We start from the raw sequence: 27,875 nt of genomic DNA on the forward strand, positions 1-27,875 counted from the left end.
GCATATAGGAAGGGAAAAGTGAAAATGGAAAGAATCAACCTATGTCAGTACAAAAGTCAATGAAAGAAATACAGAGAAAGATGGTGAGAGGGGAAGAGAAAGTAGGAAAGCGACAGACGGCAACCTTACGAGTGGCCTTCCCATCCTCCCCCTTCAGTAATGACTCTGCATGTAATCATGCTAAACTCCACAGGAAAAAACACGCACAGATCAAATGAACCAAAGAAGGCTGAAGCTGGGTGTGGTGCTGGTCGCCTGTAATCCCAGCGAGAGGACTGAACTGAGACAGTCAGGCTATGAGGTAAGTTCCGGGTCAGCCTGAGGTATGAGGTGAGTCAGCCTCTCTCTCCTGTAACTCAGACAGGCCTCCAACTTCCCGTGTAGCTGAGGGTGAACTTAAACGTCTAAGTCTAGGATTGTAGGTGCACACTGCCATGCCTCCTCCTTCCTAAATACATTATTCACTGGAGACTCAGTTGGTATTTCTGCATATAAGGGCGCACAGGATAAAAGTGGGGAAAGACAAGAGAAGATGTTTCATGCAAATAGCAACACCTCCCCCAAAATGCCTTATTTATAGCAAACAAAATGGGGGGGGGGGTGTTTGCCACTAAACCTGATGGCCTGAGTTTAATCTCTGAGTCTTACTTGGTGGAAGGGGAAGAGTCTTACACAGAGTCGTTCTCTGACTGCCCCACCCCCTCCCTCCACACACTGAGGAGAAAACCATGTTTTTAAAAATTAAAAGTAACTACAGAGAGCGTTAAAAGATAATTTTAAAAGTCACCAAGAAAATATAACCGTAAGTGATGCAGACGGTGACTACTGCATGGAAGACTAACAGGCAACGAATTCGTCGCTAGAAGCCTCGGTACCCAGCTCTCTGCGGTGGTCAGAACATCTGGACAGAAGATCAGTTATGAAAAGCCAGGCCTGGGAGAACAGCACATGCAATGATGCCTTACGGAACGCCTCACCCAGCAACAGTGTAACGTACGAGGAACACTGCTCAGGGCAGACCGTGTGCTGCATAAAACTCGTCTTAACAAATGCAAAACAAAAGCCGAAATTATTCAAAATATCTTTTTTCAGTCACAATGGAATAAAGCAAGAAAATGGAGAAAATCCACAGACACAGGCAAACTAATACTCATGCATTCAGGAGGCAGAGACGGGATCCCAGGGCAAACTGGTTAGCTCCGCCGGAAAGCAAGCACTGTGAGTTCAAAGAGAGATCCTGCCTCAATAAACAAAGAGGAGAGTGGGCCAGGAAGTTGCCCTGCGTTAGGACCTCCACATGCACACCCACACCTGTCCTTCCTCACACCTGTCCTTGCACCCGCACACGTGTGTATGCCCCCACACATGTGAACATGCACACACACAGACACTTAAAAAGTCAAATTTAAAAAAAAAACCACTGTTGGGAACGTAGCTCAATGGTTATCCACCATGCCCTGGGTTCCATCTCCAGCACAAGAGACAGAGAGAGAGAGAGAGAGAGAGAGAGAGAGAGAGAGAATCAAAATCTTCCAACAAGCTAACTATATATTGAAAAACTAGCAGAGCAAGTGTAGGCTAACTAAGCCCAAGGCTAGGCCAGACTAAGGAAGGAAGATCAGAGCTGAGATAAAAGACAAAGAATGGAAAAACAATTACAAAAGAGTAACCAAGCCAAAGTCTGAAAAGCTCAAGAAAACTCAGCAACTTCAGCTAAGGGGCCTTAGAGAAAGAGAGGAGACCGGTTCCTAAGCCAGAAGCAGAAGAGGGCGTGTTGGCATAACTTGTGATGTGAAAATAAAAAAGGGCTACCAGAGAACGAGCAACTGTGTGCTAACAGACTGTACAGCCTAGGAAAAGTGAATCCTCGGGAGTGTGTGGCTATAAAGACAGTTGCATCATGAAGAAATGTGAGAATCTGGGAAAGAAGCAATGAATAAGGCACCGATCAATAATGCCAAAATGTCCCACTTTAATGGTAAGTTCTACCAACCTTCTAAAGGAGCATGAATAATGCTCTCTCTCTCTCTCTCTCTCTCTCTGTCTCTGTCTCTGTCTCTGTCTCTCTGTCTCTCTCTCTCTCCCTCTCTCTCTCTCTCTCTCTGTCTCTCTCTCACACACCCCAATGAGGAAGAAATTACATTCAAGTATCAAGTACACTCAAGGTATCAGGGTGCTCCTCCGAGTCTTTTCTGGTCGACTCCGCCCCAGGAGTCCCCTCGTGTGGAATGAGTGTATGGGCAACATTTCCTGAGCACAGGGTGTGGGTGTTACCCAGCACACATCTCCAGCACTGCCCATGTACCCCAAGTTGAATGTAGAGGGAGGAAGGCTTACCTGAGTCAAGCTGACATCCTCCTGAGGCCTAAACAGGGTGACCTTGGGGTCAGGCTCCTCACCCATGCCACTATCTTCTTCCTCCTGGGGGTTGTCCTGTGGGACCCGGCTGTCCGAAGCCGTCTCAGAGGGTAGCCCCAGGATGGCAGGGCTTGGAGAGCCCTCACTGCTCTCCTCACAGGGGAAGTTCTCACTGGCCACACTGGAGGATGGGCTGTCAATTCCACTGTCTCTGTTGGGGATCTTCATGGCACCACTTGGCTCCCGCGTGGAGCTGTCCCCTGCTGGGGCTGAGCTGCTATGAGCCCCTCGGTGGGCACCTGGACCGATGGGAAGGGCTTGAAGCTTCCCTAGTGGGGAGCTGCTGGGCCCAGTGCCAAGTACTCCAAGAGGGGAAATGGCTTCTTCTTGGGGTGTCGAGGGGCTCCTACCCAATTCCATCTTCACAGCCAAACTCCCGGGGCTCTGCTAGGAGGCTGCCCAAGGAATTCCTGTTGGGGAAAAGGAGCTCTCAGCTCAGTACAGTCGTTGAAGGCAACCCTCAGAGCACCAGCCTCAATCAGACCGGGCAGGCTGGGGCTGTGTGGGAAATACTACTTCACAACACCCCGTTGGGTCCTATCAAGACAGGTTTGAGGGAATGGCAAAGGGAATGTTTTCTCTAAAGAGGAAGGTTGTTTACTTACATAAAAAAGTAATCCTAGAGCCGGGCGTGGTGGCGCACGCCTTTAATCCCAGCACTCGGGAAGCAGAGGCAGGCGGATTTCTGAGTTCGAGGCCAGCCTGGTCTACAAAGTGAGTTCCAGGACAGCCAGAGCTATACAGAGAAACCCTGTCTCGAAAAACCAACCCCCCCCCCAAATGTAATCCTAGGCCTGGGGAATCAGTGGGGAAATCCTGTGCAAGCATGAACCCGAGTTCAGACACACAGCACTGGGGTTAAAAGCTGGCCGTGGTGGTGACCGTGCCTGCGATCCCTGTGCTAGGGGTGGGGGCCGTGGAGACAGCTAGATCCTGGCAGCTCAGTGGCTAGCCAGTCTAGCCAAAAGAATGACTTTTAGTGACAAGCCCTGCCACAAACTATAAAATGAAGGGAGACGAAGACACGATCTATGACCTACACACACACGCACACATATGTTTGGGCGCACCCCACCTCCGTACACACACAAGTAATCCCGTGGAACAGTGTGTGGAGTTCTTGGAACATGAGGCTATGAGCTGCTTAACATATTTAAAAATAAATTCATGAACAGTGAAACCGCCAGCCGAAGGGGGGAGGCTCCCATTTACGACACACTTTTGTGTCCCCCTCAAGGCTCTTTCAACCCTGATCTTCCCCAAAGGAGGAAGCCTAGGTCCTGATCACTACAGGTAGTTCACACGGCATTTGCACTTGCACACCACACAGAGAGTCAAGAGTCAATTCTTAGAGTTCAAGGAATTCATCAATAACTAACTCCGAGGAGGGTCAAAGGTGAGCCTGGACAAAAGGGAGGTAGACAGTCTTTGAAATCATTTTGACAATAAGGTGCAGTTTCAGAGGAAAAGGGCGAGGGGGGCTGGTAACACTTACCTGTTGCCTAACACTGTTGCCCAATGAGGCTGTCAGGGATTGATGAACAGGCACCTGCTTCCTCCGGCCGGGGCTTTGGAATTGCCCAACAGAGTCTAGAACAATCTATTAAAATGTCTTGCCCAGACCATTGGAAGTGAAGTTGTTTAGAAGGTGCTAGAAAAAAAAACACACACACAAAAGACAATGGTGTTTGGAGCAGACCAAAGCCCCAGTTCTAAAGGAATGAGCTGAAGTAATATGTCTTAGGCCTCCGCCCACCATAGCAGACTCAGGGCAGGACACAGGCTTCCTCAGGGCAGATGGAGAGCACAGAATGGCCCACTGTCAGCCTCTAAGACCAATTGTGGGACCCAAGAAGGCTAGGATGGTGCCAGTGCCGTAAGCTGTGCCCTAGAGCCAGGGATGTTTAAGAGAGCTCAGCACATCAGCGTCCTCCCTAGCCCACAAAGTCACCCAGCCACATTGCCAGCACTCACTGTAGAGTCCCCACATAGTAAGGATCTTAAACACTCACACTCAGCAGCTATGCTAATTCACTTGGTGGTAACTCACACACATTCACACTCTACGAGACACACTCAGTGACACGCTCACACAGTGGCCCCACCAGACACACACAGTCATCACACTCGGTTCCCACACTGAACACTCAGTATTGGCTCCCACACACTCACTCTCTGGTACTCGCCGGTCCGCAGCTTCTCTCCTCACTTCCTCCTTCACCAGAGAGCAGAGTTAGAACCATGGGTGTAGACTCCTGGCCTCCAGCTACACATCTGACTGCCTTGCCTCCGGCCACGCGCAGAGTTGGTCGAGTTCCCCTAGCTCTGGGAGCCAATAGGCCACAGAACAGAGCTCCTCCCATCCACATAGGCTCCTGAGTGAGCTAACCTTCTTGTGGCTAAACTACCTTAGGATGGGTTTTTCTGTCAGTGACTCCAAAGTCACTACAGGAAGACATTTTCATTGGCTAGTGTCACTTTTTTTTTTTAAAGGAAATAGCTTTATTATTCAGGTTACTATATAACCGTGCCTCAAGGCCAATGAATCAGATGTGTCCAAACATCTGTAGTAGCTGGCCAGTAAGTGTATTTAGCTATTAAATTCAACTAGAAAGAAGTGTGTTGAGCATGCTCCAAGCCAGTAGCAAGCTAAACAGTAACTAGACTTGGTGTTAACATTCTTAGCAGGTTTGCTGGACAGAAATATCTGACTTCTAAACAGAAAATACATGTTTGTCTACATTCTTCTCATAGCATTGGAAGATAAACTGAATGTTTCCAGAAGTCGACATGACACAGCAATAAAAAAGCTCTGTACGGAATGTGAGCTGAGCTCAGCCTCAATAGTGGTCAGAGGCTGTGGCAACCAGGCAGAGTAGAGGCTCGCTTGTCCCTACTACCGGGGAGGAGCTATGCTTCGGGGTCAAGACATGTGTCTGTGTTTGTGAGTGCCATAGTCAATGCTGAGTGCCTCCTGTAGCCATTCTCCATCTTCTTGCTATTCATGGTTTCTCACTAAGCCTGAAGCTCAGTTTGGTTAGACTGGCTAGCCAGCAAGCCCTGGGGATCTTTCGTTTTCCAGGCACCAGCAACTGGGATTTACAGGGGTGTTTGGCCACGCCCAGCCTTTTACGTGAGTCCCGTGGACTCAAACTCAGATTCAAGTACCTTACCAAGTAAGCCATCTTCCCACCTCATTGCTTTTGAGACAAGGTCTCGTGCAGTTCAGGTTGGTGCTAAACCTTCTAAGTAGCCTCAACTGGCCTTTAGAATGTCAAATCCTTCCTGCCTCCACCTCCCAGTGCCTTAGCTCAGAATCAAGGTTTATTTTTAGCAGAACCAACAAAAAAATAAAGAAGAAAATGCCCATTACAAGTGGTTTGCCACAAACCTAGCTAGTGGTGGTGCACACCTTTAGTCCCAGCACTGGGGAGGCAGAGGCAGACAGATCTCTGTGAGTTTGAGGCCAGCCTGATCAACAGACTGAGTTCCAGGACACTCAAAGCTACACAGAGAAACCATGTCTTGAAAAACAAAACATAAACAAAGTGGTTTGCCATATGCTTCAATATACTACATAAAGGAAAGTTGATGAGACACCATACATCAGACAGCAAAGCCCCACAAGCCCTCGAGAGATGGGAACCATGGGATGAGACCTCTTGCCTCAGATTACTGCCTAGAGACTATTTGTGAGCCAGGGAGAAGTAAGGAGAGCCCAGTGGGCTCACAGAAGTGAGAAGATGCCCAGCTGACCATAAAGGCTGACTGGCATTGACAGGAAAGAGCTCTACAAAGAAGAAAGCTTTACTGAGAAAGACCCCAGAGATCCTCAGAGATGCTCCTATGTTGAGTTCACATGAGAGGGGACATTATGAGCCTGGACAAAGAACATTCCCTCAGAGGACTGGAAGGAGCATTTGCAACGCCACACGGGGCAAGGTTGCCTGTGACCGCTGTCCATCCTGAAAACTGCAGACCTGCAAGGTCCAGTACTCAGGAGGGTCTTGTCTCAGGGGTGGTAGATCACTAACCTTCCAGTGACTTCTGCCATTCCACTTAACAGGAAGGCCAAACTAGTTACAATTGAACTCCCCCCTTGAAGAAAACTCTAAAATATCTGGGACCCAGCAAAGTAAAAACCTCAAGTGGCTGACATCTAGTCAAAAATTACCAGGCAGGCTTAGGAGACGCAGCTCAGTCGGTAGAGAGCTTACCTAGTATGTTTGAAGCCCCAGGTTCAGTCCCCAACACTATATAAACTGTACCTGGTGTTACACCCCTGTAATAAGGGAGGAGAGTAGGGAGTTCAAGATCAACCTTGGCTATATGGGATATGGGTGGTTAGAGGTTAGTCTAAGCTACATAGACCTTGCCTGTTTTGTTTTTTTTTTTGTTTTTTTGTTTTTTTTAGTTCCTTTTCCTGAATACCAGACATACATAGTCATGATGGAAAAAAACCAAACCAAAACCTCAATCAGTTGAAGGTGACTCATAGGAACATTGAAATGTATTAGGCCTATATCTAAGAATGACAGAATAACTATAAGCAAGCCACTTTGTGTCCTTATTTGGCTTCTCCTTGGCTTAACGTGATGGCTTCACATTGAAAACCCACCAAGTCCATATCATCAAGGAGCAAGCCCCAGGGTGCCCTAGTCATGGCCTGGTGGGATGACCAGCCCCCTGGGAGATTAATGCCACCTCATGACTCAGAGGTGCCTGGGAGGGATGAGTGCTCCTCTTAGGTTCTCAGCCTAGGAAGAACTCTAGTTCCTCATCTGATGAGAACACAGTGGGGGGTGGGGGGTCTCACACCTTGGAATTGGGGTGGGGGATCAGTGGGACCTCCGAGCAGGGCAGACGCATGAGGGCAAGCTGAGTGGAGAAGACAACACCGCATCCTTTTTTGCCCCCTGCGACAGGGTCTTCCTTCCTATAACCCAAGCAAGTTCCCAGTCTCCTCAAGGCTGGGATTACAGGCATAAGCCACCATGCTCTGAAGGAACAGTTTCTTTTGAACCAAGGCTGGGGGGCTGGGGCAGGCGGGTTTTAGGGATTCACACTAAGATGCCAATGTCTCAGAACACATGAATTTACTCCTTGTAGAGAACCAGGAGGAGTGTGGCCCACAGAGGTCTGAGCCAGGTAAGGAACACCCACCAGCCTGTTTCTGAAGCCTCCGCACAGAGTGTTGACCTCCTGTGCCAAAGCCCTCCCCCTGCTCCCCAGTCTTCCTCTACAAGACCAAGGCCCAACTGTACAACCTGTCACCTAGGGATGAGGCTAGAGGTAGTGGATGGTAGCACAGCATGAAGGACCATCCTGGTGGCCCTGAGATTATTACAGCTTCAGCATTTGACTTTAGCTAAATGAGGGGATGGTTTCCTCATGGGTTACACCACCCTAGATGAGAGATCCAGAGACAGAGGAAGGGGAAACACAGCGAGTTCCCTGCATACCCGGGAGGATCAAGCTACCAGAGGTTCCAGCAGCAACCCTGGTCTCATAGGACGGCCTGTGCAGACACCCTTTGCTCTCATCCCAAGCTAATCCTCTAAGATCTCACTGGGTATCTTAACAGCCTACTCACCACAAACTGAATGCAGTTTGGCTACTTTCATTATATTCATCGTGTGTGTGTGTGTGTGTGTGTGTGTGTGTGTGTGTGTGTGTGTGATTACTGGGGATGGAATCCAAGGCCTTACATATGCTAGCTTGTCATTTTACTTCTGTGGTATATCTCCAGCCAATACATCCATCTTTGGGGCAATGCAACCCTTGGACCATTGTTAGCACTAAGGTTTTGAATGTAGCATGTTCCTGTTTATATGCCTTATTACCTAGAAATTAAGGGCTATACTCAGCTTCCTCAGAAGGGACACAGTGATGGTTCTACACAGATTCCTGAAGCCTGGGGAAGCATACAACAACCCAAGAGTAGCCACTCTGTCCAGTTTTGGAAGGCCTAACAGGCAGCATGGCATACCCATCTGATAGGTTACTGTCACCTGAAACAACTCTAGGCCACTGTGACACACAGAGATCCCTACCCATTCAGCTGTGGCAGGACAAAGAGAAATTAAGTACTAAGCACAGCAATAATGTTGGCCTGAAACTAGATTGGCAGAGAATCACAGGTCCAGGAATGGATGAGGGTTGGCCATCAGGGCTGGTGAACAACAAGGACAGAGCTACCTGTTACACAGGGGTGGCTGTGTTGGCAAGTCAGATCTGGAACTTTTTCTTGTGATCACAAGCTCTGCTTCCTGAATGCTGGGCTTAAAGGCATGCCTTGCCACACCTAACTCATTTAATCTTAAAAACAAAATAAAATTACTATGATATTTATTCATTTGTGTGTGTGAGAGACAGACAGACAGACAGACAGACAGACAGAGACAGAGAGAGAGAGAGAGAGAGAGAGAGAGAGAGAGAGAGAGAGAGAGAGAGAGAGAGAGAGAGCCACAGCCAACAAGTGTAAGTCAGAGGGCAACTTTGTGGAGCTGACTCTCTCCTTCTTCTATGTAGGCCCCAGGACTACAAGACTGTTGTTAGTTTGTCAGACTCAGCTGCAGGTGCCTTTACCTGTTGAGTCATCTTCCCACCTCACATTTAATCTTATTACCTGCATGTTTACTCAATATTTTTTGTATACTGTGTGTATATAAGTGTCTCTGTGTGTGTGTGTGTGTGTGTGTGAGTGCATGGGTGCATGTGTATACATGCATGTGCATGTGTGTATGTGTGCACATGTGTGTGAGTGTGTGTGTTTGTGTACATGTGAATGTGTGTGCGCATGTGGAGGGCAGAGGACAAATTGTGGGTCTCTTCTCTTCTTCCACCATGAACTTCCTGAGGACAGAACTTAGGTCATCAGGCAACACACCTTTACCTGCTTGCTGGTCCATCTTGCAGACCCCCAGAATTCCATTCTTTATGTAAGTTCAGGCTGCCTTCAGAACAAGCTCTTTGGCTCAGTATATAATTCTGTCTCTATTTGGGGTTATGTTTGGCAATTTCCATTGTAAAACACAATGAAGCAAGACAGAAGAGCAAGGTCTTCACGGTAGCCTGAAACAGACACTGACTTTTCCACATCACGGTCCACCCAACCACTCTACCCTGACCCCCTTAGCGCTGATATTCTCCCAGGAGCCCCCTCAGATGCTCTGCACAAACTTTTCCTCAGTAGAGAATAGGATCGATCACCCCTGTTTTATTTGGCTCCTAAACAGGCTTTCCCTCTAAGAGGCATCCCATGACTCCCGCATATTCCCATGCTCCTCTCTTCCTCCATTCAGACCCCATCCAGCCCTCACCCAAGCTGTTCCTCCCTACACTCTGTTATCCTCCTTCTCCTCCTCCTCCTCCTCTCCTCACTGGCGTGCAATTAAAAGAGGAGCCTCATTTTATCACGTGACCCCCAGCCAGTCACACTAGATGTTTTGGGAGAGCAAATCAATGGTGGACTTGGAACCAACGTGCCAGTGAACATTTAGAATCCTGCTAATATGGCTACATTCACATGCAGAATTATGCTTTCACTGCATGCAAATTTTAAAAACATAAACTTTAAGTTCCTTGTAATTGAGATCATGGCAGGTAGCATTCTATCGTAAAGCAGTCCCTCTTTGGCCAGGCTCATACATCATCATGCAGGTGACAACTGAAACAGGAAGACCAGACCATGACGTAAGTGTCAGGTGTTATAACACAAACCCAAATGTCAGGGGCTAAAAGCTGACACCCAAACCTGGGAAGACTTTGGAGGTCAGTCATGAGGCAGAACACAGGGTCTGGGTTCTGTGCATAGTAAATACAAGTTGCTCTACCTCACAGAACCTGAGTGTCCAAGTCATGTCACCTCACAGACCCAAGTCACCATGTCATCCCACTTCCCAAGATCTGAGTATCCAGGTAACCTCAGAGGATCTGAGCAACCACACCCTCCACCTCTCGGGACCTAAGAAAACAGGCTACCTACTTAACAGGACATGGAATCAGGTCATACTGCCTCATAGGACCTGACTGTCAAGGCTAACCCACTACGGGACCTGAGAGTCCATCTCATTCCACCTTATAGAACCTGACTGGACACTTCCCAAGAGCTGATTGTCCACGTGAGGGTAATGGTTACAAGGAACTTAAATATTTTCTATCCCAAAAAATGACCACAGGAATTCGACCTTTGCAATGCTGTTTTGTAATCTCCCCTACCTTTGAAACCTTTTTGTCTACATAAAGGCCCTTCCTCATTCCCAAAGCGTAATGGCCAGGGCAGAGGACCCCTTTTCTCATTCCGTTCATCTTCTCTGCAACTGAATGTTTTCCTCTCATTCTGTCTTAGTTCTTTGAGAATTTCACACAGTGCATTGTGATCACAGACACCCTTCTCCCCCAACTCCTCCCACATCTACACCCCCACTCTCCACTCACCCAGCTGTGTGTCTTCTTTCTATTTTAACCCACTAAGCTCAATTTGTTCTGCTCATATATTAATGGATATATGGCTTTCCACTGGAGCACCGTCAGCTTTCCTGGGGCTACAGTTTCAAAGAAAACTGACTGTCTTTCTCCAAGCAATTACCAATTGTCAATAGCTCCTCAACTAGGGGTGGGACTCTGTCCCCACCACCCCATCCACGCTGGGATTTGTCTGTCTTTTGCTTGCACAGATACTGTATATGTTGTCACAACCATTGTGATTTCATCTGTACGACTGCCCTGCTGTGTCCGGTAGACACTGTGTCCTTGTAGCTATCTGTTGCCTCTGGCTTGACCATCTTTTGGCTCCTTCTGCCTGGATACTTAGAAGGAAGGAGTGTGATAGAAATGTCACATTTAGGGCTGCATATGATGGAACAGGAAGGATTAAATTGTGAAGAAGACAGGGTAGAGGAGGGAGCACAGGAAAGGATAAATAACACTAAAGTTTCAAAAACCTTCATATGAAAGCCTACTGTACAAGCTTCTTTGAAACACATACACAGAGAGAGAGAATGAGAGAGACAGACAGACAGAGAGACAGAGACAGACAGAATGGAGCTACCCTATAGTGGGGTTTCAGTACCCTTACTGGGCACTACAGGCTATCAAGTTTAAAGCCCAGTGCCAGGAATGGGTTACCTCTTTTAGAGCTGTTAGTCAATGAGACCTCAAATACCTCCAAACACCGGCTGATGTTATTGGTTACCCTACAGAATTTGATGGTAAGACCTGATTGCTGAAGAGATCACATACTTGAGTCATAAAACGCGTAGGAACAGCAACAACAACAAAAAAGCAGGTACTGACCTGGAAGTTGTAGCACTAAGTTACTCTCAGTACTGGGAGTTCCTAAGTTGCTGCTAGAGGTGGGAAGTAACCATCAGTCACTGGCAACTGCACCCTGTGAGCTCCAGCAGTGACTGGCCTGGCAAGACATGCTCAATGTTGTAGTAGTGGCATGAACATCAATGGGAATACCAACTACTGTTTGATTGGATTTAAGGTCAATTCCATAAGATGAAACCCATACCTGGCATCATTCAATCAAGGACCTATGGCTAGGCATGACATAGGGCTTAGGGAAGAATCTACTGCTATGATTTTCCCAAGTAGATATTGTAAAAAGGCAAATCCTGATGACTTACTAGACCCATAGGGCCTTCACCCCTCATCAGAGAATGATCTACTTACATTAGGTGGCCATTAACATGAAGGCCCGCCAACTTGCAACAAATTTTAAATATCGAGAAAGACTGTGAGGCTGAATCCCAGCCAGTGGGGGAGACACAGTACCCTTGCATTAGGATTGAAAGCCTGCTCTGTGTGCGTGCCACCCAGAAAGTCGCCCTTTTGCTATGCCAATTGTCTGTGTGTTCTCTGTGCAGTATTGGTGAGGTCCTCAGACTCCAGGTTTCATTTCCAGTGTAGATCACCCCGCCTTACAGGACCTGAGTGTCCAGCTCAGTTCACTTTACAGGACCTGAACATTTCATTATTCCCCCCATTTCTAGGGGCTTAGAGATGGGCAATGAGATTGTAGCAGGTGAAAGGCAGCAAGTGTGGAGTTTCAAACCAGGCCCTGTGGGGTATACTCTCCATGGTAGGGATCACAGGGGTGGGTGTTGGGCGGGGGGGGGGGGCGGGGAAGAGACAGGAAATCAAGTCCAATGCCAATGTAGATGCAGCCAGTGGGCCCAGGCCCATTTGAGGAATTTTTTGAGACAGGGGCTCACCAATCAGCTGTTTAAGGGAAAGTCAGTATCTGGTGCCCACATGCCACAGAGACCACCTGTTAATGGTCATGGGAGAGGCTGCCTAGCACCAGAGTCAGAAAACCAGAAGGAAGAGCAGGCCAGACCTTAGTATGGTCATGTGCCAGCCTCACTGTGGTGCAAGATACGTTACCAGGTGGCAGTCAGTTTGCCCTCAGTCCATCGTGTTGCTGCCCCCATTTTACACAGGGTCTGGCTTATTGCATTCCTCTGCACTAGCCCAGATCGTCATATCCAACCCCCACCCACCTAGAGATATCTAGGGTGCAGAGGATCCTGCACACAGAGGGAAGTGGCCACAGTGAACGATGGCCCTTCTCATTTCTCATTTCCTTCCTGGACTAGCTTGGTCCCTGCCCCCTGTCTGTCCCCCTGCCCAGAGGCAGGCAGAGACAGGCCACCACAGCAGTGACCAGCTTTGTGCATTCTTCTGTCCTTGTTCATTGTTTTGGGCACACGTCGGTCTCAGAGCCTTCTTGTAGTTGCTACAACAGTCCACAAAAACAGCATCATCTGGGTTTTATATCTGCCCAGTGCTGATTTGACTTCCTTCTCAGTCGCTTTACAATGGAGACAGACACAATGGAGCAATCACAATTTCTATCTGTAAGTGTAAGATCACAATCAGCCTACCCAGGTCCCATAAGAAGTCGCAGTACGGCAGAAACTTCCGGAGCACACATCAAGATACCCAGAGTCCCTGTTGTAACCCACGGAGCTGCTTTTCATCACTGAGCGGCAGGGCCAGGTTTCTCACTCGGCAGTGAGGCTTCTGAAGACAAGCCCATTTCAGCACTGATCTCATAATGTGCTCTCGACCTCTGTATGCAGAGTTCAGTGTGGCTCTCAGGCCCCTGCACATTGGGAGGTGCAGATCCCTCTATAAACAGAAGCCAGTCTCCACTGCGACCTTGCAGGGGCAGAAGCAGGCTTCAGGGGGTCTGTGGCAGCCCAGTTGAGACAAACCACTTCCTCCTGTCCTTGCCAGAGCTGGCCCCACCCCCAAACCAAGCACAGTGTGTGTTATCAGCTCAGAGAGCTTATGTGGGGACCAGCTAGTCCATTCACAGACTTTGGGCGGGGGGGGGGGGGCTGGGATGAGCTGGCAGAGTGCTCTGTGCCTGTTTCATCTCTCACCCAAATGGGGGCTGGGGAGAGTCTCAGTAAACCACGTGTCAAGCTAGGCCAATGAGAGAACCTGTCTAAAAAACCAGATAGACAGGTCCTGGAGAATAACATCTGAGACTGTCTTCTGGCTTCCCTACACATGCCTCAACACACACACACAAATGGCTAACAATTTTAGTCTTTGTTTTTGGTTTTTTTTCCCCCCAAGAGATGGTGTTTCTCTGTGTGGCCCTGCTGTTGTGGAACTTGCTCTGTAGACCAGGCTGGCCTGGAACTCAGAGATCCACCTGCCTCTGTCTACCAAATGCTGGGATTGAAAGCGTGTGCTACCATCACTACCACCACCACCCCCGGCTAGGTAGGACCAATCTAAAATGAGGCAGAGCTGCGTAAGCTCTAAACCTCAGTGTGGCTTGGCATCATTCTGACTTCACTTTACAGAAAGGGAAATCAAGGCAGAGTCTGCCTATCACCCTGTCCCTGGCATTCTTTCTCACCAGAGTCCCCTCCCTATCCCCCTATAGCTGCTCATCCTCCCTAGCACTCAGGGACTCCCAGAAAAATGGCAAGTGACTTGTCATCCACAATGACAGTGACTCCTGCCTCACTCCCCACAGGTCCTAGAGTCCGGCTTTTCAAATATGCCTCTGCTTACTCTGCATGGCATATAGTATCATAGTGTTATCATAATCATATCATTCTATCCATGCTGCCGTGCGCCTGCTCTATGGCTGCCAGCCTCCTAAGTGGCTGTACCACTACCCAGAGCTGCCCAGGCGAAGCCCTGGGGGTCCCAAGGAGTCCTTTGAGGGCTTAGTTTTCTTTCCTAGCAGTGCCCAGCTAGACAGACATATCTGTTAATATCTAAACTGTAGACTGGAGAAGATTCCAGAACCACATGGGATGCGAAGGCCTAGCCTCCATTAAATCATCCCCTGGGACCACCTCTTCTGCTTAAGCAGAAAAAGACATGCTTTCTTCCCCACTAAGGCACACTGGGTGGGGTCAGCCTTGGATCTGTGCCCCCCCCCAAGCCTCCCAGGGACCACAGTAGTCACCGACAGACTGCCCATAGCCTAAGTGTGAGCTGTGCCCCACCTGCCAATAGCACGTCCAGGACTCTGTAGTCGCGAACTCTTCTCATGCCCACCCATAGCAACCCTATCTTCTCACCAGTACGAGCCACTGAAAGACAACAGCATGAAAAGAGACACCGCTACCGTGCCACAGCAACTTCCTGCTTTGAAAACATCTGTCTCCCTTGAATGGTTCCTGTTTGGTTTCTAGTAACCTCCTACCACCCGCCACGAAGCCCCTTCACAGCGCAAGACAAACACTGTAGGATTCTGCAAAGATCCCAGGAGCCAATCTCCACTCACCCTTCTTCCAAGACCAGTCTGCATCTCCCCCAGGGCTGAACTCATGCAAGAACAAAACCCAACTTCCTCTTTCTAATTTTTGCAATATTGGTCACAAAACAGTGGCACATTTGCATTTCCGTAGCGATGACGCAACGTGAGAGGAGGTTGGTCTGCTGGTCCTGAAGGGCCTGGTCTGCTTGTGGTGGGATGACTTCGAAAGCGTAATCCTTTTACTCGACCTGGCTCAGCCCTACCAGGTTCTGCAGTAGCAGCCAGGGCTGAGCTTAGGTTTAACAAGTCACTGAGTAAAGACACCTCCTGCATCTGGTTTGGTGGGCTCCTCTGAGCAGACCTGAGATTGATGTTGTCTATGGGGAAGAGGATCCATCAGGGGACAGGTGACCCAGGCCAGACAGACCTTGGTGACTACAGAAAGTTGGAAGAAACATACCCCACCAGTGACATTGTTTCACGGTGACTCCAAGAGACCTGAGGGAACTTCTGGTTATCTGGCTGATGAGGACTGCCCCAGCAGGGCTAAGCTCTGCCTCTTCCAGGCAGCCCTCAGGGGAAAGTCCCCTCATTATCTCAGGAAGTCAATAAATAATGGGGCAGGGGGTTAGCCTAACATGCATATAGGCTGCAAATTTGACTCCATTTCAGTAATGTCTTCTTAATCTATCCTAAATTTTGTGTTTGTTTTAGGTTTTGTTGAGACAGTCTCACCAAGTAGTCCAGGATGGCCTTGGATTCTCTGTGTTGTCCAAACTCATTTGAATTTACACTGTTTCAGTCTTTCAAATGCTGGGATCGCTACTGTGCACCATTGCATCAACTAATCTTGAATTCTCTCTCTCTCTCTCTCTCTCTCTCTCTCTCTCTCTCTCTCTCTGTGTGTGTGTGTGTGTGTGTGTGTGTGTGCGTGCATGCATATGGAGGCCAAAAGTCAAAGCTAAATGTCTTCTTCAGTTGCAGTCCACATTATTATTATTATTGTTGTTGTTGTTGTTACTGTTATTATTGTTGTTATTTTGGCATTTATTGCTATTCACCCTGGGATTAATCAACATGACTAGCTTGGCTGGCCAGCGATCTGCCAGGGACCCTTCTGTCTCTGCCTCCATCAGCCTTTTCCCATGAGTGCTGGGGATTGCACTCACTTCCTCATGCTTGGACTGAACCATCTGCTCAATCCTCTAAATGCTTGTTTTAACTAGTTAACATTTTCTGTGTATATGTATGTATATGTATGTGCACATGCACGCATGAGTGTATATGTATATGATGGAACTGCTCAAGGTTCTCGATTCTTCTTCCATAAAATGGAGAGGTGTGTATGTTAGAGGCATTGTAAAGAATGAGGTCTAGCCTAGGCAAGTCCTTAAAGAATCTTAGTCCCTGCCTGAATCTCCACTGCTGAGCTGTCTGTGCCTGGCCCAGAGCCTTTTGCTTCACTCCCTGAAGGGCCGTGTCCCCTGAGGAAAGTCCGTGTCCCCCGAGGAAGGGCCGTGTCCCCTGAGGAGGCAGCCTCCGGCCACCCAGATGCTTTCAGCTCTGTCCAGGAAGCACAGCACCTGTGGCCCAGCACAGTGCAATTGTCCCTCTGCTGGCACATCCTGAGCCTGGAGGCCAGCCGTGGGATCACATCAGGACTGGGACCCAGGCCAACCAGGAACACAGGATCAGTTGAGGACGTGAAGACGAACTCTAGCCTGACAGGCCAGGTGGGAAGAATGGAGAGAAGAGTTTCAGAGCAGGTGGGAAAGAAAGAGGAGGAAGAGTTCCTCTGGCTTAAAAGCAAATCAAAGGGCTGGGCTTGGTGGTGCAGGCTTTTAATCCCCGCACTCAGCACTCAGAGTGTTGAAGCAGACCAATCTCTGTAAACTCAAACCAGACTGGCCTACATAACCAGTTCCAAGCCAGCCAAGGCCACATAATGAGACTCCATTTCAAAAAGAAAGAAAGAGAGAGAGAGAGAGAGAAACAAAGAAAGAAAAAAGAAAAGGGAAAAGGGAAAAAGAAAAATTCCAGAACTGAAGCCTAATGTCCTCTTGTTCTTGAGTGGGGAGAAGCAATGCCTCTACTTTGGATGACACCCTTTAAAAGAACCCCCACAGTGGTCCAGTGATGACTACATCCTGATCAACTCTTTTTTTTTAATTTATTTTATGTATATGAGTATACTGTCGCTGTCTTCAGACACAGAAGAAAAGGGCACTGGATCCCATTACAGATGGTTGTGAGCCACCATGTGGTTGCTGGGAATTGAACTCAGGACCTTTGGAAGAGCAGTCAGTGCTCTTAACCACTGAGCCATCTCTCCAGCCCCCTGATCAACTCTTGCATAGCCCCTTCCACTGTGAATAGTCCATGAATACTAGTGTCCAATTCAACCTGCAGAGGGAACATACGTGGACTTCCTAGGTCATACACAGCGCTGCAGTTTTTGTTGGGGCAGGGTATAATCACCTCCATGTTGGAAAGGTGTCCAAGCAGCCCTGAAGAGACACCTATGTGGAAGAAACCAAGACCCCAGACCACAGCCAGCACCAACTTGCCCCGACTGACTGACTGAATGAGCTACCTTGGATGATACTTATCCCAGCCACCATCTGACTGCATCGAGAGCCAAGCCACACCCAAATTCCTGAGCAGTCAAACAAAGCAGAGCTAATAGATTCACTAGTGTGCACCTGCACGTGCGTGCACAGAGATAGTCTAAGTATGTGTGTGTATAAGACGTGTACGTGTGTGTGCCTGTGTGTGCACAAATGCATGTACACACGCCACTCACATATATAGAGAGAGGCCAATATAGGGTATCTTCCTTTATTACTCTCCACCTAGCCTTTCATATTACACTTTGATTTATTTTGTGTGTTTGTGTGCAGCTACACATGTGCATAGTGTGTGTGCAGAGGCCAGAAGACACTTTGCGGAGATCGGTTCCACAAATGAGTCCTAGAGACTAAATTCAAGTTGTCAGGCTTGAGAGGAGGTTGGCCCCCACTTAGACCCAAGGGTATTTATATCAAGTGTCCTTCAAGGCCTCTTTTTAGGGGACAAGCTGCCCCATAAAACTCTGTGACAAGGAGGAGAGGCCAGCCAAACAGCCCAAGTGTAGAAACATTTTGTCCCCGAAAACAGATAGAAGTCAGAGCGTTCTCAACAGGTCACTATTGTATATCATATGATGTAAAAGTGCCTGGGAGGGCAAGAGATACCAGAAGTTCAGCCATGGAGAGAAACTCAACCAGGAACTTCAGCCCACCACCCCGGACTTTTCCAGTCCCTGTCTGCTGGCCGTCGTGAGCTCTGGATTTGATGCTGCCAACTCTCAGTGTGCAGCTTCTTGTTCTTTCACTTGGAAGCCTCACCTGAGCAGACAACATTGGGTCCTAACTCTGGCTCTCTATGTAAACTCCAGCCGACTTCCTCCGGAGGTAGTCCCAGCTGATGTCTGCTGAATGTTTTCAACACCCAAATAAATATAATCTATCTATCTATCTATCTATCTATCTATCTATCTATCTATCTATCTATCTATCATCTATCTCTCTATCATTTATGTCTCCATCATCTATCTTTTTTTAAAAAAAAAAGATTTATTTATTATTATAAATAAGTACACTGTAGCTGTCTTAGGCATACCAGAAGAGGGCATTAGATCTCATTATGGATAGTTGTGAGCCACCATGTGGTTGCTGGGATTTGAACTCAGGACTTTCAGAAGAGCAGTCAGTGCTCTTACCTGCTGAGCTATCTCACCAGCTCCTCCATCATCTATCTATCTATCATTTATTTCCTATCTATCTATCTATCTATCTATCTATCTATCTATCACCTGTCTGTCTATCATCTATTTACTATCTCTCTCTCTCTATCTATCTATCTATTGATCACCTATCTATCTGTCTATCTATCATCTATTTACTATCTATCTATCTATCTATCTATTACCTATCTACCTGTCTGTCTGTCTGTCTATCTATCTGTCTATCTATCTATCTATCTATCTATCTATCTATCTATCTATCTTGCTATTTTAATTTGGCTTGAAATATGCTTACCCTACTCACTCACTGAAAACAGAAAGCATATCTATCCTGTAGATCATTTTCCAGACCGTACAGAACATCCTGGAGCCACATTATTTTTTGAGACAGGGTCTGGCACTGACCCTGGAACTCACTATTTCAGCTGGACTGGCTGGCCAGTGAGCTCCAGGGATGCACCTGTCTCACTCCCTCACTGGAAATTACACTGGGGTTACAGATGTGAACCGCCCAACCTGGATTTTATGTGGGACTCTAGTCACCCACTGAGTCAGCTCCTAGCCCCTACTACCGTTTTAAGCCACTAGGTTCTGGGTGATTTGTTAGGCAGCAGTAGATCTATTATACAATATTTTCATCAGGAAAAGAGCAAGGAAGTGACCTAGGGTCAAAGGGTTCTCTGGGAAGTGAAATGTAGATACCCATATTCCATCTTTGCTAATTATTTCACCCTGGAGTACATATGACCAATAGCCAAACAGATCTATAACACCAAAGTGTTAGCTGTGTGTTCCTGAGACAGAACACCTGACAGAAACAACTTGGGGAGAGGGGAATCTATCTGGGCCAAAGGTTTCAAGGGACGCAGTCATCAGTCCATGATAGCAGTAAGAATGTGTCAGAGTGTTTCCTATTGTGGCTGAGGAGGAAGCAGGGAGGGTGTGACTGTAGGGAGCCAAGGGTAATACACCTCCAAGGGATGCTCCCGGTGGCCAACCTACTTCCTCCTCCTTGCTCCCACCTCCTAGAGGTTTACAGTCTCCCTAAATAACTCTACCAGATATGAAATAGGAATGTTAACATGAACTAGCTATGCATGGTGACACAGGCCTGTAATCCCAGTGCTATAGAAGTAGAGAAGGGAAGGGAAGTTCAGGGCCATCCTTGGCTACATATTGAGTTTGAGGACAGCCTGGACTACATGGGACTCTGTCTCAAAGACTGAATCAAACACATGAACTTGTGAGAGACATCTCAGATTCAAACTGTAACACTGTGGAAATGAAGGCCTGCTTATACTATTCAATCTCAAGGAACCTGAATAACTTCATAGAGTCAGAGGCTCCTGGAGGAAGGCCACATGCCCTCAGGCTTCTCTCAGCTGTCCCTCCAGAGGGCTTTTCCTCTTTTTTTTACTCACAGTTCACAGCACAGGAGGCCACCCACTCCCAGGAGGAAAGACTCCTTTCCTGGGCCCCTATTCTGCCTATGAGATTCCCCAGCCCTACTTACTAGGAAGGCTAATGATGACTTGGCAGGGAGGAGGGGGGAGGGGATAACAAAGCAGAAGGTAGAGACCCTCCTGTTACTTCCAATATGCTTGGATAGAGAGCATCTTCATGTGTATGTGTGTGCACGTGTCCATATGTGTGTGGGCACATACATGTGCATATGCATATGGAGGCCAGAAGTCAACCTCAAGTGTCACTCCTCAGGTGCTGAACGCCCTTTCTCCTCCCTCTTCTGACACAAAGTCTCACTGTGTAGTCCCGATGGCTTGGAACTCTCTATGTAGATCTCGAACTTACAGAAATCCATGTGCTCTGCTCCCAGCCTTCTGAGTTCTGGGATTAAAGGTATGTGCCCAGATCACCTTTTCTGTTTCGACAGAGTCTCTCACTGGCTTGGAATTTGTTGAGTACGCTAGGTTGACTGGCCAGTGAATCCCAAAGAGCCAACAGTCTTCACCTTTCCATCACTGGGATTACAAGGTGATGATATCTTGTCTAGTTTTGTGTGTGTGTGCTTGTGTGTTGTATGTGTTTATATGGTATGTGTCTTAGTTAGGGTTTCCATTACTGTGAAGAGACACCATGATCAAGGCAACTTGTACAAAGGACAACATGTAATTGGGGCTAGTTGACAGGTTCAGAGGTTCAGTCCATTATCATCAAGGAGGGAAGCATGGCAGCATCCAGGCAGACATGGTGCTAAAGAAGGAGCTGAGAGTTCTGTCTACATCTTGATCCAACTGCAGTCAGAAGAAGACTGTCTCTCAGGCAGCTAGGAGGAGGGTCCCAAAGCCCACCCCACAATGACACATTTCCTCCAATAAGGTCACGAGTTATAATGGTGCCACTTATGCACACACACACATGATGGAGAAGCTATCTGTCAATATTAGGTATGTACTCAACTCCTGGATATGAATGTTTTGCATATATATGTGTGTGTGTGTGTGTGTGTGTGTGTGTGTACCATGTATGTGCATGCAGTGTCCTCAGAGGCCTGAAGAAGGTGTTAGACTCCCTAGAACTGGAGTAAGGATGCTTGTGAGCCATCATGTGGATGTTGGGAACAAATCCCTAGGCCTCTGGAAGAGCAGCAAATGCTCTTAGCCACTGAGCCATGTCTCTAGACCCTATCTCTACTCCCACTCTCCAAGACTGAGTCACTCACTAAACCTGGAGCTCATCAGCTGGGCTAGGCTGGCTACCCAATGAGCTTCCATGGGTAGCACATTCCCCCCAACACTGGAGTAACAGACATGCTGCCATGTTAGGGGTCTAAGCTCAGGCCCTCATGCTTGAATGACAGGCACTTTACTTACTGAGCCAGCTCCCCAGCTCATGTAAGATCTGAGGGCTGAACTCAGGTCCTTACACTTCCAAGGTAAGCACTTTGCAGCCTGAGCCATCTTCCCAGGCCTCACCGTTGCCAGCTTCCAGGACCAACAACTAAACATCCACAGAATGACAGTGTAGACAGGAAGATCAAAGCTTCCAGGGGCTGCCTGTGCGGTTGTGTTGGGGGTGATGAGCTTGCAGTCACTTTTTATTTCTTCTCAAAGGGCCTCGATAGCTCATACACATTACGGAGATTATTCACAATATTTGTAATCAAGAGAAAAGAGAAGATCCATTTAAAAACAAGAGCATGAAACCTCCGGCTGCTCATCCAAGATTTCCAGCCCAGAGCTCTTGCACAATGAGAGCCAGTTCTCTCAATGTCTGTTTATGTATGGAAATTTTAATTCCTACCTCACTACCCCTAAATTTCTCTAAGGAAAAATGCAGCCAAGAAACCAACAAGAGAGAAATGCTGAGTGTGAGTCCCTTCTCTGAAAACTTCCCCCCCCCCCAAGAAAGCTTTCTAGGTCATGTTATACTGCAATGGGATTCGGGTCAGGAGTGAACAATGTTTCCCAAACTGACATGATCATACCTGTGCTGCTTCTTGTCTTGGGAAGTAGGCACAAGCTGCTCAAGCCTGTGTGTAAAGAGTCTGCTGTGTGTCAAGTCAAGCTCATTGACCTTGGATGGGTCTTTCACTCCAACTAGGTCATGCATGTAAAACGCTGGGAATGGAGTAGCTAATTAGTCAGACTTCTCTTTACCTCTTGACCTAAAAAGAGAAAGAAAAAGAAAAAAGGCTTTCAGAAAATAGTTGACAGTTTAGTCATCTTAGCCCACAGAGCATTTAGCACTGAACCGAAGAGGCAATACCAGCTCGGTGAAGTGGCATTATGAGAGCTCCCCAGACAGAGGGCATAATTACAGGGTGACTCTGGCAGTCATTCCAATCACATTTGAGCCTCAAGTGGAAAAGTGAAAGCAACTGTTTTCCCCTACCTATAACAAAAAGCTCTGATGTGTCTGCCCTTCAGGCAAAGCCTACAACTGGTGCGCCCCCCCCCCCAAAGCTTTACACTGTGAGAAAAAAAAATACATCCATGTATAAACAGAGAGTGATCTATAAAACCTAAGGCATAAAAGGGGTGGCCACGCCCCTACTCCATCAGGCCTTGAATAGACCATAATTCAGGCATTGTTCTGGTGCAGCTGCACAGCGTCAGCCAGGAATATACTCTGAAGCCCGAGTTGACTCCAGGACCTGCCTCTGCTCTCGGTATCCAATCCAGACATTAAATCCTGCCAAATGGTTATTTTTACCACCATTTGGACCCAACCTTTACTCCTCGGTCCTTATGCCCAGCTCCTCCATAAGCAAAAAGTATTTAGGGCTCAATAGCAGGTGTGTACTTAAAGGATGAGGTTAAGGTGAGACACTCATAGTGTGAGTAACAGGAAGAAAGGAGCTGTCAGTAACTAAGGATGCCCAAAGCAGTGCCATACCAGCTATCTAGAAGGAGGGAGATGGGGAGAGAGAAAGAACGGGAGGAAGAATAGATTCTGTTAGGTAGCTTTATAGCTGGTCAGCAATTGGTTAGTTAAGCCCCTGAAACAGGCACAGGGTTCCTTGGACATAGGAAGATTAAAAGTTCCTCAGCTGGGCTGGGGATGTAGCTCAGTCGGTACAGTTGGTATGGTGTTTACCCAACATGCATTAAGCACCGTATAAACTGGACATGGTTGTATGCACATGACATCTCAGCTCTTGAGAGCCAGAGACAGGAGGGTTAGGAATTCAAAATCACCATGGGCTACAAAGCAAGTTTGAGACCAGCTGAAACTCCACAAGACTGACACAGAGAGTTCCTCGGCAGCCTGTGGGAGGGTGGCTGCTCACACCCTCTCTGGGCCACACAGAACTGCGACAAGCAGAGGCAGCTGCACTTTCACCAGTGCACAGGAGACTAGAATAGGTACCAGGTCCTGGTCTGAACAGGGCAGCATCCGTCTCTTCCCTCTCCCGGAACACATCTCTGCAAGCAAGTTTCTTACCTCTCACAGGACCATTGGCCACAAAGACACATATGGGGCCTCAGACGTTGGTTGGGAATGTTGGCCTGATGGTCTCAGTGCTGCCTCCCTCCCCAGGAGACACTGTAAGCCCCTGCATTGATCTGAAACTGCAAGCATAAAATGACCCGGAATCCACGGACTTAGTAAATGGACACCCACGTGTATGGACTCCCCCAGGCCTGGACTTGGGTAGCTTTTCACAGAACCAGTTGCCAGCCACTCAGGGTACAAATGTACCCTTGGCTTTTCCTCTCCACAGAAAGCTGCCAGTAGGTGACACGTGATGCTATTACAGTGGGTGCTCTGACCCCTAGTTCGCATGTGTGTAACCCACTCTTCTGGAGTAGTGCAGACCAGGAGTAGTGCAGACCAACAACAGGCTAAGAGACTTGAGGTTATCGGGGAATCTCACCAAGACTCTGGGAGACAAACCCTCAGTTCGAAGGCAAGGTAACTAAGGTCTCTTTCCCAAGCCTGGGCACTGAGTCCAGGGCCCACAGATGAGGAGATGTCCTGGGGGGCCCAGCTCAATCCTGCAGCAGATGAACTGGGGGTCAGTTCCCTGGTCTGGATAAGCAAGGCCAGGACCCTGGTTTTCAGGCCTCAAAGCGAGATACCCTTCACTGGACCACCCCCTCCCTGCCCCTCACAAGGTCAGGGAAGGAAGAGCTGTAAGCTGTGGCTAAGATCAATTGGGTTCACTTCTGCTGAGATACTTAGCTTCGTGTATAAGATACAGTCCATAACAACCTTCTCAAACCCTTAGTTTACCAAATTGAACCCTTTCCCAGACATGTAGCCCCTCTACTCACATAGATAAACACTCACTGTTCCCTCCTCAAGCTAATTTTATCCAGCAATGCCTGTGTTTTCAGTTGTTCTGGAAAACAAGTGCTTTCTAGCTGCCCTTAACTTACAGGTTAGTTTGGAACAGTGTCTCTCAGCTGTCTTAATGCTGTGACCTCATGTTGACATAGCTCCTCATGTTGTAGTGACCTCCAACCATAAAATCATGTTCATTGCTACTTCATAACTTCAATTCTGCTAGTTATAAATTATAATGCAAATACCTGATAGGCAGATGGTCTTAGGTAACCCCTGTGAAGGGGTCCTTCAACCCACAGTTTGAGAATGGCCAATAGTGTGCATAACTCATACAGCTGAACTGGATGCTGTAGGGTGTGTCCATAATCCCAGCACTTGGAAGGTAGAGGACTGAGAATTCCAACTCAACTACATATAAGTGTGAAGCTAGCCTAGGCAACATGATGCTGTTTTGTCTCTTCAAAACAAGAAAGAGCAGAGGAAGGGAGGCAGGGAGAGATGGAAGGAGGGGAGAGGGAAGGGAAGGGAAGGGAAGGGAAGGGAAGGGAAGGGAAGGGAAGGGAAGGGAAGGGAAGGGAAGGGAAGGGAAGGGAAGGGAAGGGAAGGGAAGGATGCATGGGTGTGCCTGCAACAGCCTGGAGTAGCCAGGGGCCTGCAGACGGGCCTTACTGCATGGCCCTTTGATAAAGTTTTCCCCTTGTCCACCTAAAGAGCAAGTTTCTTTCAATGATCCTTCAATTCCCCATAGAAAAGCCAAAGCCCCCCTTTTCCTCCTGGTTTATATTCACTTTTGTTAAAGTGGCTTTCAGACAGAACAACACTAGAAACGCTAACAAAAAGGAAAGGGGTTAAAAAGACACTTGTCACCTGACGCGGGGTCCCACTGTCCTGGGGCTCTTATAGGCAATACTATATTATTTAAGCACAGCATTTTCCCTCCCTGACCATTTGAAAACAGAATTGGAAAAGTGGGTCAAGGGTGAAGAAATTGCATCAAAACCTACTCTATCTTGTTCAATAAAATGCCTAGATAAGTCTGTGCAGGGGCTTGGGACCCCAGAATCCCAGCAGACAGCCACAGTGGCCTCTAACAGCTCACTCCGGAGAGGGCAGTGGGTTGATTAAATCCCTCTTCAAATTACACACCCTCCTCTTTCTCAGAAAAAGTCTTGCCAGCTCTGCTCCCTCGGAAGTCAGTCACACAGACAGACCCCAACCCAGGTCCCAAAGCCACTTGAAATCCAGGGTACTTACTGACTTCCTTTGGGAATGAGAGTCATTTTAAAACAAACAAGAGAAATCCGTGCCTTCTGTGGCCCCGGAGTAGACAACCTTGGAGGCTGGCACACTTTCAGAGGAACAGTTTCGGGAGATCAGCTGGATCCCGGAGGGCAGGAAACTGGAGGGGTGGGGTGGGGTCTCCTCAGAGATGTCAAGAGCTGAGCTGCGCTTCCAGGCCCTGATCAGCCCCTCCTGGGGTCCTGTGGGTGGTCCTGTCTCCTTGGCAGCGCCCTTGTCTTCTGCTGGCCACAGCTGCAGAGCCGGGAGCCCTCACAAAGCCAGCACGTGGAGAGCTGGGGAGGCAGGCAGGCAGGCGGGGCTCAGCCTGGGATGCCACAGACTGGTCCCCATAGCAACACGGCAAGGAGCTAAGCTGGTGGTGAGTGGGGCCACTGGCCCCGGGGGAACAGGAATCCACGTGGCTTTGGGCTCCAGGAGGGCTAAGAGGAAAGGCTTCTTACTTTTATAGACATCAACATTCAAGTACCACTTCTGACAGACTCACGGATGGCGTCCTGAGGCTGTAGGGACCTTTAGACACTCCTAATATAACAAAGAACTCCTTTTCATGGTGTAGGGACACTTTACTCTGTGTTTAGGGAAGCTATAGTGAAATTGTACATTTTCTTAAGGAGATCTTTATTAGATGCTGTGCCAGATATGTGTGTGTATGTGTGTGTGTGTAGTGTAAAGAGTGGGTGATATGTCCACTGTGTGGTGTGTAGGGCACATCTCGTGTATGCCTGTTTGACATGCATGTGACATGTATCTATCTGTGCTGTAGGTATGTAGTATATGTATGTGGTGTTGTGTTTTGGACAGTCTACACCACCATGGTGTGTGCTTGTTATAAGTGGGGAAGCTAGAATAAACCTGAGGCATCCCACAGTGCTGAGTGCCCACTGGCTAACCAGAAGTCATGAAGCAGTAGCTCTGGGTGGCCAGTCCCCTCCAACCATCAGCCTCCAAGCCCAGAGCTTCTCAGGTTTTGTTCATTTGTCCGTATGTCCACCATCTGATTAACACATCTGAAATTCATTGGAACAAAGCCAAAGTCCCACAGATGTCCCTGAATGTCAGCGATAGGACAGAAAGTCAGATACCTGTATACCTAAGATGCTACTTGTGAAATTAAAAGTAAGTGCAAGGAAGAGAAGCCCTCCGAGAGGAGCATCATGGGGTGGGGGTTGGGAGGGGGAAGCATCCCAAGGGGTGGGTTGGGAGGGGCTAGGAGCATCCCAGGGGGCTGGCTCTTGTTCCACCCCTCTGTGGAGCTATCTGATGGAGTTCTCCTTCCTTGATGCTGGAGGAGCTTGTGTCTCTGATGCAGGGCCCAGCTCACAGCCATTGCCTAGGTAGTTTTGGTGAGTACTCTATCTACATATATTCTTTAACTAGAATCTACCCACGTGTAGACAGTCTTTGTGCCGTTGATTCCCTGTTCTCCCACTACTGAAAGACCCTCTCCACCCAGTCCTCCTGGTTCCTGCTCTGTCCTTCCCTATGCCTTCTCCACCTTCCCCCCATTCAAACCCTGACAGGGGATGGAAACGGGTAGAAACCAGTCATGAGGAACTCCTTTTTCCCCAGGATGCCAGGTTCTCTTCTCCAGCCCCGAGCCACAGGCCTACCCAGCCTCAGCTGGCAGCCAGGATGATGACCACAGAGAGTGACTCATTTTTACATGGCCACACGGCTCTTTTAAAGAGGGATGGGGAACTTTAGATGCCAGTCTAAAATACCTCACCCCCCCAGAGCATGCAGAACTATGCCTCTCCAGATCCTGTTCTGTTTGTTTAGAGATTTACTAGCTAATTGTTTTGAGTTGTTTGAGACATGTACTCTCTATGTAGCTGAGGATAACCCTAAATTCTGATGCTTCTACCTCTACCCCCAGGT

General features: G+C 48.1%; 1 protein-coding gene across 4 annotated transcripts in view; it reads right to left on the minus strand.

Moving 5' to 3' along the window:
• Nucleotides 1–26,320, minus strand: part of Fgd3 (FYVE, RhoGEF and PH domain containing 3) — a 58,760-nt gene extending 32,440 nt beyond the window's left edge. Inside the window, exons 1-4 of one of the 4 annotated variants that reach the window (XM_006516929.4) lie at nucleotides 25,950–26,320; nucleotides 22,390–22,569; nucleotides 3,914–4,069; nucleotides 2,338–2,828 (exon numbers count right to left, since the gene is read on the minus strand). In XM_006516929.4, coding sequence (XP_006516992.1) covers nucleotides 2,338–2,778 — 441 coding nt within the window. In that variant the 5' untranslated portion in view covers nucleotides 2,779–2,828; nucleotides 3,914–4,069; nucleotides 22,390–22,569; nucleotides 25,950–26,320. Of the gene's footprint in view, nucleotides 1–2,337; nucleotides 2,829–3,913; nucleotides 4,070–4,590; nucleotides 5,873–15,187; nucleotides 15,216–22,389; nucleotides 22,570–23,849; nucleotides 25,235–25,949 lie in introns of those variants that run through there. The other 3 variants (XM_006516930.4, XM_006516931.4, NM_015759.2) reach the window with 3 other exon arrangements.
• Between the last annotated feature and the right edge of the window lie 1,555 nt (nucleotides 26,321–27,875).

Source organism: Mus musculus, chromosome 13, assembly GCF_000001635.26.
Source record: "Mus musculus strain C57BL/6J chromosome 13, GRCm38.p6 C57BL/6J".
Classification (NCBI taxonomy): domain Eukaryota; kingdom Metazoa; phylum Chordata; class Mammalia; order Rodentia; family Muridae; genus Mus; species Mus musculus.